The following is a 13,086-nucleotide window of genomic DNA, read 5'->3' as shown; positions in this document are numbered from 1 at the left end:
TGACCCTCATCTTGACTAAAATTCTCAAACCTGGGACTTCAAAAGTCAAAGTGGTACTAGGCTGCTAGAAGCTGTGGACTGTAAAAAGTCATAAACAAAAATGAATATGACAGCTTAAAAAAAAAGAACAAAATACCAAACACGGAACGTTTCGGGCTCAAAACCCTTCTTCAGCCAACAAAAAACAAACAAAAAAACAATAAAGACATAAATACAATACTAAATTCCAGATAGTTTAGGAAAGATTTTTCTACAGAGAGGACCTAAAAATATCTCTGTCGTCTATCTGGAATTAAGTAATGTATTTTTGTCTTTATTGTTTTTTTTTTGTTTTTTTTTTTTGTTTTTTTTTGTTGTTGACTGAAGAAGGGTTTTGAGCTCGAAACTTTCTGTATTTGGTATTTTGTTCTTTTTTGAACGTGTTATATTCATTTTTGTTTATGACTTTAAAAGTCCCAACTTTGAGAGTTGTTGCCAAGATGAGGGTCATTTAGATCGAATGATATTTGAATGACATCCTTTCTGGCCAAATGTTTAAATACGAGTTGTTGTTTTTTTCTAGAGTACGGCAGTCAACTGGTTCAAGTTGGAACAGATTATCATCTAACATTGTAGAATGGAAAAAAAATCTGGTAATCTAGCCACTTTCTCGAACCATTTGTCTTGAGAGTTTGCTCAGAATAATATACACGCTCTTGCTTTAAAATAACTTGGGTAATATTCCTTGTAAGCTTCAATGCTTTGAGTTTTAAATAGATGGTGCCAGGTTAGAGCTAGTTAGGCCCAAACCTAAACGCTCACATATGTATACAAAACTTCCGCCCTTCCGCCACGGCACAATTAGATACCGTCGCTTAGGCATTCCATGAAGAAATATAGGTAATCCATCAAACAAGACGTCTGATGTTGACAGGAATCACCCATATTGTCCGAAGTGAGCAAATTGGGGTTAATAATCTTCCCGAGGAAAAAAAACCCAAAGTCTCTGAACCGGGGCTCAAACTCGAATCTTCCGGATCACAGTGCAATACTTTAACCACTCGGCACCCGAAAACCGTGGATTAAAATAAACCATCCTTCAAAGAAGTTTTGTTTTATCCGTTTGCTGTATAACAACTTGCTACCTGTGTGACGCAATGCTGATGATATATTAATAACAATAGATGTGTTTATAACATCATTAGTCCTGTAAAAATTCCTGATCGGAATGTAGATGGAGTTGTCGAAGATGTTCAGACACCATTGACAGGATCAAACTGTTCTTTTTCCAGAAGTGGAATGGTGATGAAAGCGCCTGTGGATTGGAAATGAAGTACTAATTGTTTTTAGGCAAAAAAAAGAAAATATTTTTTATTGTATCTCTTATAGATGAATGGTCAAGAAGGCCATTTCACGATTTTTCAAAACTCATATATTCAATTTCTCTGATTATAAAAAAAATACCAGAATGTCAAATCCAAGATTTGCAGAACACTATGTCAGTGTTTCACATGAATTCTTTCAATCTTAAGAAAAAAAAAAGAATGATTTTCAATAAAAGAGGCCTAACATATTATAATTGATGACAAAATAACGAAGAAAAAGTTTAAATAATTTTCTTAAAAACCGTCCGAACATTGCATTTTGGCCAACTGTCATATTTGAAATCGTCAATACACAATACATACATACATACACACACACACACACACACACACATATATAAAGACAATATCGCTGGTCCTGGTTGATCGGGATTGTCACGATCTCCATCTAATACTAGTATTGAATTGGGTCATTGGAAACAGCTATGATCTAGTGATATATATATATATATAATATATATATATATATATATATATATATATATATATATATATATATATATATATATATATACTGTGTGTGTGTATGTGTGCGTGTGTGTGTGTTTCTTTAAAAGAAGTAGAAACAACTGTTATTGCCCGTCTCAGACGACAGACATAGTTGTGAAGGATATTCATTGTTAGAGAAATTGTAATACACTTCTTCTCTGTTATTCACAGTGATTTAAAAAGCTTTAAAATAACTAGAAAGCTAATTAGGTCTTCCTAATGCTTTGATTATTCTTCCAGGAGATACAATTGGAAGAATATTCTTTTTCATGCACTTTGATCAGCTTTACCCCTCCCCCCACCTTCACCTCTGATTATGTCTACTGAAAAGAAATCTCAGGAAAAAGTCACCATATCATCCCAAATATGCAGTCACGTTTGTTGGCCTTGTTGAAAATCCGTCAGTGATTGTATTTTTCTGAGCTTATTTCACAACAAAAAGGAAACACACCAAAAACATTAAACTATTTATATGATTGGAGAGAAAAATCAGTGTTAAATCTCATTGGATGAGTGCTGATTAAAAAGTTATTGAAATGAGCAACGAACCCTATCAACATAATATTATGATTTACTCACCTTGTGGTTCAGTAAATAAAACCATAGAGCGTCTCGTCGTCACACTTTTGGTCCCACCTGTTTGTGGTATTTGGGTGGACCGATGACACACTTGACATACTAATGTGTTGGCCCTCGGGCGGGCTGTCGCTACTTGTGCTCCGTGCGGACCTCCTGATGAAGACTGGGATGAAATTCCCGCTTCCACAGGTTGTAGCAATGCTGGCTGGGAAGATATTATCACGTGTTGCCGTCTGCACACATTGCACTGCCCGATGTAGTGGAAATTGGGGGCGTGAGAATTCGTCATTGCCCAAGAGCAGCTTGTAGTCGCTGCTGTAGGCTTTGACGTTGCTTTTCTCCAGCCACCATCACCACTCCCTTTCAATTTTGTTTTAGAATTTACCAATGTGGCTTTCCTCAAGTCTTTCATTGCACTTTGAGCTTCCCCTGATATTTTATACTGGGATGTCCGTCTCTCTGGACTGTGCGTTTTTGATCTGGCTCCGCCTCCTCCTGTAATTTTCTTCTCTCGAATAGAAGTTTTAGTGTGATTGTGGTTATTGTAATTGCAGTAAGCAATATTATTTTTGTGTGATTTATCATCGAGTTTATTCAAATCCCTCCTTGACAAATGAGGACTATTGCGGCGAGAGAACACAAAGGAAGGCTTGGAGTGCTTTCTCAAAGGCTTCGTACTAGCAAAGTCCAATTTTGAGTTTTTTTCGTTGCTAGGACTGGGCTCCCTAGTGATGACGTCTTCATAACTAACCACAGCCGGTGTGCTGAGAGTTCGATGTGGTCGCTGATGAGACAACCTGGATGGTCTTGAGGACGCAGACCTGGATCGAGGATGTATTTTTGTGTTTTCATTTGTTAAATGTTGTGACGCTAAGGCTTCTCCAGCCCCATCCAGGTCGTAATCATCCACACACTCATCAAATGCCATTTTCTTATCTGCGGATTCATTCTCACAATGGTTTCTATCCTCTTTGTTACGAGATACTGGGGTGGACACAAATGCACTGGATGATTCCCAAGACCAAGCACCTGCACTAATATCGGACAAGCACGGAGATGATGAAGAATCTCTTCGACTCAAAGGTCTTTTCTTCATATGATATTCAAAATCGTCCTTTAAAAGTAACTTTTTATTTTTTCTATGAGAAACACTCAATGTTTGGGGAAATATGGGATACTTTTTGGATACAGGTACTTTCATGAGGGTGTCATTGTTTTTGCTATTATTATTGGAAGAACCAGCTATGAATAAACCCTCTCGTTCGTCACTCGAACTGAAAGATCCTTTACCTCGGTAAATATTAGAGTCAAAACTACTAACATCACTAGAGTCTTTATTATCACTACTGCCATACGTACTCCTGTTGCTACACTCTGCCCCGGTGGCGGAACTATCTGACAAACCCCTACAATTGTCACATTCCCATGAAGCAGTGGCATCAGAACTACACGATCCATGCACTGCGGTAGCACTGGCCGCTCTAACATCATTATGCTCTTGTAACAACTCCATTCTCAGTGCAGATTCATCATTATTACAAGTGTTGCTGTTGACGATGGCGTTCACGCTAATAGGATCTTGCTGATTTGGAGAGGCGGAAGATGATGAAATTTGTGAAGGACAGTCGACAGGAATATAAAGTCTAGCTGCGTGGTGAGCGTAAACAGCCGTAGAACGGGCAGTCTGGAGAGAACAGGAACAAGGCATAGTAACAGGATTGTCTGCTGTTGCGGCATGAAAAACTTGAGCACTATGGGAATTAGATGGATGAAGGAAAGGGCGATGAGGGGGCTGAAATGTTACAAAACTAGCGCTCGACGATTCTCGTCTTGGATCAGTATATTCCCGTACATAGGTGCATCTGTTGACGCAATCTGATGGATGTACACTTTCCTGTTCTCCTTTTATTCTAATAGACGGTAAAGCTTGGTCCGACCTTGCTCCAGTGTTGGATAATGTGGAGGATGGTTCAGATCCAAGAGTGCCTCGACAAGAAGGACATGTATGGATATATTTTGGGACAGGCCCCGATTGCACGAGATGGAGAGGGGTGTATTCAGAATGAGGAGCCGAGAAAGGCATTGATATAAAACTTGGACGAGAGCCAACCCCGCTGGCAGAGAAAAGAGAATATCTAGACGAAGAACAGCTTTGATGCGATTGTTGATGGTGATGCTGGTGTTGCTGGTAAGGTTGATGAGAAGAGATCGAGGCGGCTGCTTGACTTTCAGATATTTGAGATTGACTTCTAGCGTCTTCTAGTTGATTTCTTGTTGCTCCGATCGCCGAGCCGGTAGCGCCCTGTATTATTTCCTGATCCTCTCCTATGTCCTCTTCCCCCAAGTCATCCATATCGTCTGAGGACGTGAATTTGATACATTTCATATTACTCATTGAATGTAAAAATTGTACAGTTTCAGGAATAATGAACATGGATGAAAATGAAAGCGTCAGTTTTCATTGCTTTTAAAAAAAGTTCCCTTCATTCATCCCATAGGGGAAATTTGTCTCTAGAGTCTATTCCAAGGGAAGACTAGGATTACCCAGGCGTCCACCGCAGTTCAGCGCCGCAAATTAAGCTAGGGCGAGGTGACTTGCTCAAGGCCACACAGCGAAGCGGCGGGTGATCGAACTCGGTACCTTCCGGGTACGAAGCAAAGACCGTATCGCTGAGCCACGCTGATTGCATTTTTGTAATGAAGCGTAAACCAAAATTGAACTAAAACGGTAAAATGTTAAGTATTTATGATAATTTGGGGAAAAAAACCCAACTCCAAACAAATAAAGGTCCTATTTTCTGATGAGGTCTTAGATTTTTCATCCTTTACGAATTCATGGTAGCAGAACCGTTGCGATTGGCAATCAAGTAAGAGGTATTCGTTTGTAAATTGCCAAGGTCAACCATTTATAGGGACCAGCCTAGTATGTAAGAGAAACAGGCCTATTCATTATGAATGAGTACAAATAGGCGTCAACCAGATTTTTGGCTCCACTGACCTGCTATGTGTATTTTACACAGAGGACACGTCCCATGATCCTCTAGCCACGGATCCACACACAGTCGATGGAATTCGTGGTAACACGGCATAACGCGCAGCACTTGGCCCTCCATATATCCCTCCAGACAAATGGCGCAGCATTCTGAGATGGAGCTGTGAACACTCATGGCCGAACTATGGACATGCTGCAGCCTCTGATGACGTCGGCATGATGATTCATACTTCCTCGTCTCCAGCTTGGCGATTGCCCTCTTTGCCAGGTTGCTGTGAGATATCTGTTTGACAATGAGTTCAAAAGATGTTAATAATAATAATAATAATAATAATAATAATAATAATAATAATAATAATAATAATAGACAATTCTATAGCGAATGACATCCTCAGTTATTAAACTTTTGGTGTTTTACATGAAAACAAAATCACTTTAAATACGTGTATTAAGAGGGTTGCTCCAGAAACAAAGTTAAGAAGTAAAACCATAACCCTTACATTTCATTTCCAAAATAACTTGAAACGTATTATGAATATCATATAATAAGAGGAATTATGTCACAAAAAACCTGCTATAGAACCACTTTGATAAATTGCGAGAGTGGTTCTAAAGCAGTTGTCATTTATATGGGTCATAGCTACATGCTTTTAATCCGAATGTGCACGACTGTAGCCTAATTCCCCCTATTACAATGACTATGAAAAATATAAATGTATTTATTCAGTTATTTCCATTGTTTAATACAGCTGTAATAGGGAAAATCTAAAACCATAATACGAAACGATGATTATGATTAATTGCCAGAGTGGTTCTATAGCAGATGGTTGTTTATGGGTCTTTGTAACCTGTATGCCAATTTTCATGCTTTCAACGATTTTAGCCTAATTCCCCCTACTATAAATCACTAGGCTGAAAATATAAGTTAACATCAGTCAATAATAAGTGATGTGGGGTTCTAAAACAATAGGTAACACAAAACTCAAATATTATTATAAGGTATTAAAAGGTGCGGCTATGTGGTCTAGTGGTATGACACTCGCTTTCGGATCGGAAGGTCCTGGGTTCGAGCCTCGCGCTCGGCGCATAGTTGAGTCCTTGGAAAAGGCTCTTTACTCACATTCTCTCACCATACTCAGGTGTAAAATGAGTACCTGGCCGTTAACAGCGTTGTCTTTGTCCGAAAAATTATAATATCGCCTAACAGGTGTCATGTCCCGTCTTACATGTTAAATGTTGCTGTTGACCAGGGACCCCTTGTAAAGCGCTTTGAGCACGTTTAGTGGATATTGCGCTATATAAAAGCTCAATTTTTAAATTTTTTTTTAAAAGCCTGCCTGTATAGGAATGTTTTCAAAAGTTTCCTAAAATTACTCAGCTCGGGAGCGTCTTTCATTTCTACTATAACTAATTCCTCCCATACTTTTGGGGCCCGACAGAGAAAGAGTGTTCAGCTAAAGTAAACATCGCTCTCTATAAATGATCAAGTAGGACCCTGGTCTACTGCCAAGTACTTAAAATTTTGCCATTTCGAGCCAAACTGGCTGTCCAATAACTGCTGGCTGGAAAACATGAATCTGTGTGTAAAAAAAAAAAAAATGTGCATTTTTCCTAAGGTTGTATGGTGATTGGCTAGAACCTTTGGATCTGACTTAAGTCAAGGTCATGATGTGAGTTCAAGAAACGACGACATCTCTCAAAATAATTGAAATAATATTAGCTAAACCAACCTGTCGTTCTCGGTGCCTCCACTTCAGCTGCAAAATAGTAATAATAATAATAAAATAATAATGAAATATAAGAAGGACATATATAATTTCAATTCAATATTTTATTTAGGTTGGTTATGCGTTTGAAAACAATAAGAAAATACTGCTATAGCCGGTACAGTTTTTTAAAAGGAAAAAGGTAGAAAAAAAAACGGGGAAGAAAAAAAAACCGGGTGACTGTAATAATCCGGACCTTCAGACCGAGGTTCCACTTTATAATGGCAGACTAATGCACATTATATACCTCGTGTTGTTTTATCTTTTTAATCTCAATTTCAGTTGACACTAGATGTGATGAAGACCACACTACCAAAATCAACAACAATTTACTTGTTTGTGCGGCAGATGCGCTTGATTGTCTCTTGACTACCAGATAGATCTGTAAATCAATATGGAAAGAAAAGATTCGCTCACATCAAGCGATTTTCTTTTTTTTTTTTTTTGGCAAACCCGGTACACGCAAGAACATCTTAGAAAATAGGGGGCGAATCAACGTGCACATATTTGCAGTTCTAATAACCGTACGCAATTATGGGCTTGATTTACCATTGTTGCAATGGACATACTATTTTATTTCCATCGCGACAATAGGAACATAACAGTTTTTGGTTATCAGATCTGTAAACTGTCAATGTGTAAAACTCGGCGCGAATCATTCTTTGTTTACCCAATTTAGGGGTACACTATGTCCATCTGGTGTTACAAATAGCTTATCCGGGGAAAAAAGATTTATTCGCAGATATACCATATGCTTTCCTGTGTACAAATTGGTAAGCAATTAAGTTAGTTATAATGAATAAGGTCCTCGCTTGATACTAGCACGCCGCATTCCAGCACGCTCTGCACGCCAGGATTCTAGCACGCTTTTTGGCTTCTCTCGCGAGCATGCTAGAATTCAGCGGGTACTGTACTATATTTCCCTAATAACTAAAGAATTAAAATTTCAAGTTGGTGGGTCTGATAGTATCAAGAGCGACTACTTACCTTTAGCATGACAAAGATGCAGATCAAGCAGAATAAGAGGAAGACGGCGACAAAGATGCCCATGCCAAAATACTCCTTGTGGCTTATCTAGGTAAAGGGTTTAAAAAAAGACAAAGATTTACAAATTATGATGTTGATGATGCTGATGAAAATGGTGATTGATGGTAATGATGATGATACAAAGTTATGATGTTGGTTATGATGATAATGATGGCGATGATAATGATGATGATGATGATGATGATGATGATGATGATGGTTGCGGTGGTGGTGCTGATGGTGATGATGATGGTTGTAATGGTGATGGTGATGATGATGGTTGTGATGGTGATGATGATATTGATGGTGGTGGTGGTGGTGGTGTTGACGTTGGTGGTGGTGGTTATGGTGATGATATTCACTGTGATGAAAATGATGACGGTGGTGGTGATGATGATGAGGATTATTATTATTATTATTATTATTATTATTATTATTATTATTATTATTATTATTATTATTATTATTATTATTATTATTATGATGATGATGATGATTATGATGATGATGATGATGATGATGATAATGATGATGATAATGATGACGACGATAATGACGATGATGATGATGATGATGATGATGATGATGATGATGATGATGATGATGATGATGATGATAATGGCAGTATCAGCGTTGGTGGTGTTGTTGATGATAGTAGTGTAGTGGAAGTACTAATGTGATTAATTATTACCAGAGGCAGCATAACAATTATTTCCCAAAGCGGGTTGAAGAGCTATTATACCTCAACACTTTCTTGGCTGGACTCCTGAGGGCTGTAGATGATACGAATGCGTGCCTCTGACTGTAGGTTGACAATCCCCATGAGTTTGGCGGCATCTGCTCCCTGCATGACGATGATCGGTCTGGAAAGGCGGTCGTCAGTCTCCAGTAACTGAAGAAGATTCGAAGATAGGTTCTATTGCTAAAGGTTACATTGATACTGTGCTTTTAGATAAACATCCGCCAGTCGGTTATGACCCACCAACACACAACACTTTATAAAACCTTAAACGTTTATTGTGTGATTGATATTGATGATATGCGTTTAGGAAAAATAATTTCTACATCCACCAGCCGGATATAACGTTCCAACTCACGAAATCTATGTGTAACCCTAAACGAGCGTCCTATCCAAAGGATAGCAAGCTATTGTCTGTTTCACGCTATAGAAACCAGGATAAACTCCGGCTCCACGGGCCGAATGGCTCTGAAGGACTACTTACGTTTACTTCACATAATGGCCACGATCTTGTGTGCATAGTGTAAAAAAGAGCTATTTCACCTTAAGCCCTATCAGCATTCTTGTAAGCGTCTATTTGGTCGACAATATTTATGTCGAATGAAAGAGTTTCCTCAATTCTAACTGATAACAGCTATGAAAAAAAGTCTCTTTCAAAGCTGCAGTTAAATGTTTGGACAAAAACAACGCTGCCACCCATCAGGTACTCATTTCACACCTGAGTATTGTAAGAAAATATGAATTAAAAAAAAACTGTCCAAGGGCTCAACCTTGCGGCGTCCACGACGGTTTCAATCACTATGGATCGAATGGCTTTACAAGGGGTCAATAGCCAACAGCAATACTTACTATGTATGAGGAGACGTGACGCCTGTTTGACGAAATTACACCCCCCCCCCCCCTACAGATACAACGCTGTTTACAGTCAGGTACTCATATTACACCTAAGTACGGTGAGAAAATGTGATTAAAGAGCCTTTTCAAAGGACTCAACTATGCACTGCTCGGATTGGGACTTGAACCCAGGACTTTCCGATTCGATGGCGAGTGTGATACCACAAGACTTCATAGACGCACAATCAGAGTGACAAACAAATTCTCACCACTAGACAACAAAGCCGCAATACAATTATGATTTTAATAACAATTGAAAAAAGAAGAACATTTGTAAGCGCATTTCCACGGATTTAACAATACAGCAGGCCGTGCAGATTTAAATTTCTATATCGCAAAGTACCTGACACCTGTTATTGATTTTAATTTTTTTGAATGCTTATTGCCAGTAGGTATTCAATCACACCTGCTCAGTCACACTTGACTCGAGTGGTGTAAAGTGAGAAAAGTTAGTAGCTTACTGAAAGATACGTATAACACCAGTATTTTGAAATCCTTGTCACCCATCTGGTCACTTACTGTTTTTTCTTAAAGGATGAGGCACTTTAGTGCTGACCCACCGAGGCCAAATTAGGCCAAATTAAGACACAAATATGTGAATATGTGATGGCGTCGATAGCAGAGCGTACCTCTCGTGGCCCGGCGGAGTTGCAGTATAAATAGGGTCGTGGGTTCGAATCCTCATCGCCGCAAAGTTTTTGTTTTCTATTGTTCTCTGGCACTTTTCTACTCACTTCATTTCTTGTTAATATTATGTATACTTGGGACATTGAACAATATTGAAAAAACTTACAGCATCTGCAGCAACGGGGTTGTCGGAAATGTCGAAAACCACAGCAGTGGCGCCTCTCTGCACTGCTCTCTTGGCCTAGGAAAATAGATGAAAGAATAAGGTCGAGATAATAGATACAAAATACAAAATGTATACATTATTTACTCTCAAAGGACACATATGTGTATACAGAAAGAGATAGATAGATATACAGTTATATAAATAGATAGATAGATAGGTAGGTAGGCATATAGATAGATAGATGGATGGATGGATGGATGGGTGGATGGATGGATGGATAGGTGAGATCAAAGCCCGAACGATAAATGAAAAGACATCTTAAAACGCACTTTATTTGAAAGGACTTTTAAACACAAAATAATTACACAAAACAGTATATCAAACACAGCTGCCGAGCCTTTCATTACAAATCGCACTGATTACCTTTATAAAATATAATCTACGCAAAAAAAAAAGCGAATGAAGTTGAAGCCGACACGTACAACTAAAAAGAGAGGGCAGAGCGAGATAGAAAGAAGAAAAAATAAAAGATTAACGAAAACATCACTGTTTCAAAAAGCGCTATCGAGTGCAATACACGCAATCATTGGTAATTAATTGGCCTGTTAAGCTTGAGCATAGCTTTTAATTCTTCATGCTTTCCTGCCGCTTTGATATATAAACTTTCCTCCCTTTGAAGACGCAGAGATTAAACGTTACATGGAAATTAGCCTCGCGTTGCAAACTTTAATTTAATTATCATAACGAATGTCAGAAGAGTGGAAACAAATTGCCCTGAAGAGTTATAATCAAAATATCATGACAAATGAATGTAAAACACAATTAATGAAAAAGTCGGATACGCAACATACACGAATATTAAATATGCTCACGCTAGCGCATGCACAAACACACACACATACACGCACACACACACACACACACACACATACACATATATACCGTACTATAAAATGCTTGACAACCATATCTTAAAACTAATTCTTATACGTTTTTATCACACTCAATTCAATGCAAAGCACATTTTCTTCCTCGAGCAGGATAAAGTTAGTTCAAGTTAGTTTCACTTTATAATGTACAAGTTGCCTGCCAAGAGTCCTTGTTGTGCTGGCAGCATTACAAATCAAGGCACTTGCTATGCTTACTCATCGCAATGGAATAGAGCATTCAATTTAAGACCCTTGTCGGAAGGCGTGACATGTTCAACAAGGATATAAGTTAATGTCATTCGCTGAACGTCTGATGGCAAAAGACGAGACGAAGAGGCAGACCCAAAGACACCTGGAGAAGACCCTATTAAAGAGTCTACTAGTCGAAGAGGCAGACCCAATGACACCTGGAGAAGACCCTATTAAAGTCTACTAGTCTAACCTGGAACAACATCGGTGTCCATGCAGCCGACAGACAGAATTGGAAGTCCTTGGTAGAAGATGTCTTTTATGCCCCGTGACTCGAAGAATATTGAATAAGTATTGACAAATTATCCAAGTCAATAATAATTTATTTTTACAGAAAGTCAGAAACATCAAACGTAAGTTTACTCAAATCGCTTTAAAAAAAAAAAATAAACCTCGTCTTGTCAACAACAACAAAAATCTCTCAAATTTCAAGGAATTCCCAGGTTTGAGAGTTTTTGACATGAAATCGGCAAAATATAATGTCTTTTTTCAGAAAACTGACAGTATAGTTATATCACTGCAATGTAAAAATCTTAGACAGAGTTTCCATCATCAACTGGAAATATGCTGGGGATTTTTTTTTTTTAGTTTATATCAAATCACCAAAGCCTTAGATGATATAAAAAGAACAGGTGGGTGTTGATATATATAGCTATGTATATCAAATCTTTAAGAACACAATAATGTTATGAGAATTCGACTGGTTGAGTATAATGAAGCACACTTGGTCATTGTTAAGTATAGGTTTACGACTTTTGGATTACACAGATATACATAATATTAATTCGAGCTTCTTGAGGACCAAGGAATGTCTAACAAACAAACACACACACACACACACACACACACACACACACATAATATATATATATATATATATATATATATATATATATATTATAGAGAGAGAACGAGAGAGAGAGAGAACGAGAGATAGAGAGAGAGAGGGGGGAGAGAGAGAGAGAGAGACAGAGATGGAGAGAGAGAGAGAGAGAGAGAGAGAGAGAGAGAGAGAGAGGGGGGGGGGCGGCAGGGATAAACCCCTTAGCAGGGTCATGCAAATATCCGTGTCCATTAAATATTATTGTTAAGTGCTTAACCAGTTCATTGTCGCACATCAGATTTAATAAAAGCAGTCAGTCACTCACTGTCATTGGGTATTGGGTGGTTCATGCGTGAGTCAAATACAATGAGTCCATACTATGCACGAATTTGCTTGAACTTATGTATTTTCACTTAAGCCTAACTAACAAAGTCATAATCCCA

General features: G+C 38.4%; 1 protein-coding gene across 1 annotated transcript in view; it reads right to left on the bottom strand.

Annotated features, from left to right (window-relative positions):
* Positions 1-1,103: 1,103 nt before the first annotated feature.
* LOC144968729 (uncharacterized) overlaps positions 1,104-13,086 on the bottom strand; it is a 60,639-nt gene continuing 48,656 nt past the window's right edge. The window contains exons 4-10 of the mRNA XM_078907355.1: positions 10,643-10,717; positions 8,959-9,108; positions 8,178-8,264; positions 7,155-7,181; positions 5,431-5,707; positions 2,433-4,790; positions 1,104-1,294 (exon numbers count right to left, since the gene is read on the bottom strand). Of these exons, the coding sequence (XP_078763481.1) occupies positions 1,233-1,294; positions 2,433-4,790; positions 5,431-5,707; positions 7,155-7,181; positions 8,178-8,264; positions 8,959-9,108; positions 10,643-10,717 (3,036 nt within the window). The 3' untranslated portion in view covers positions 1,104-1,232. The remainder of the gene's footprint in view (positions 1,295-2,432; positions 4,791-5,430; positions 5,708-7,154; positions 7,182-8,177; positions 8,265-8,958; positions 9,109-10,642; positions 10,718-13,086) is intronic.

The sequence above is a fragment of the Berghia stephanieae genome, chromosome 3 (assembly GCF_034508935.2).
Source record: "Berghia stephanieae isolate SIO BIC M18660-M18661 chromosome 3, UCSD_Bste_1.3, whole genome shotgun sequence".
NCBI classification, from domain to species: Eukaryota; Metazoa; Mollusca; class Gastropoda; order Nudibranchia; family Aeolidiidae; genus Berghia; species Berghia stephanieae.
The sequence above is the reverse complement of the archived record's forward strand: the minus strand, read 5'-3'. Positions and strand labels throughout refer to the sequence as shown.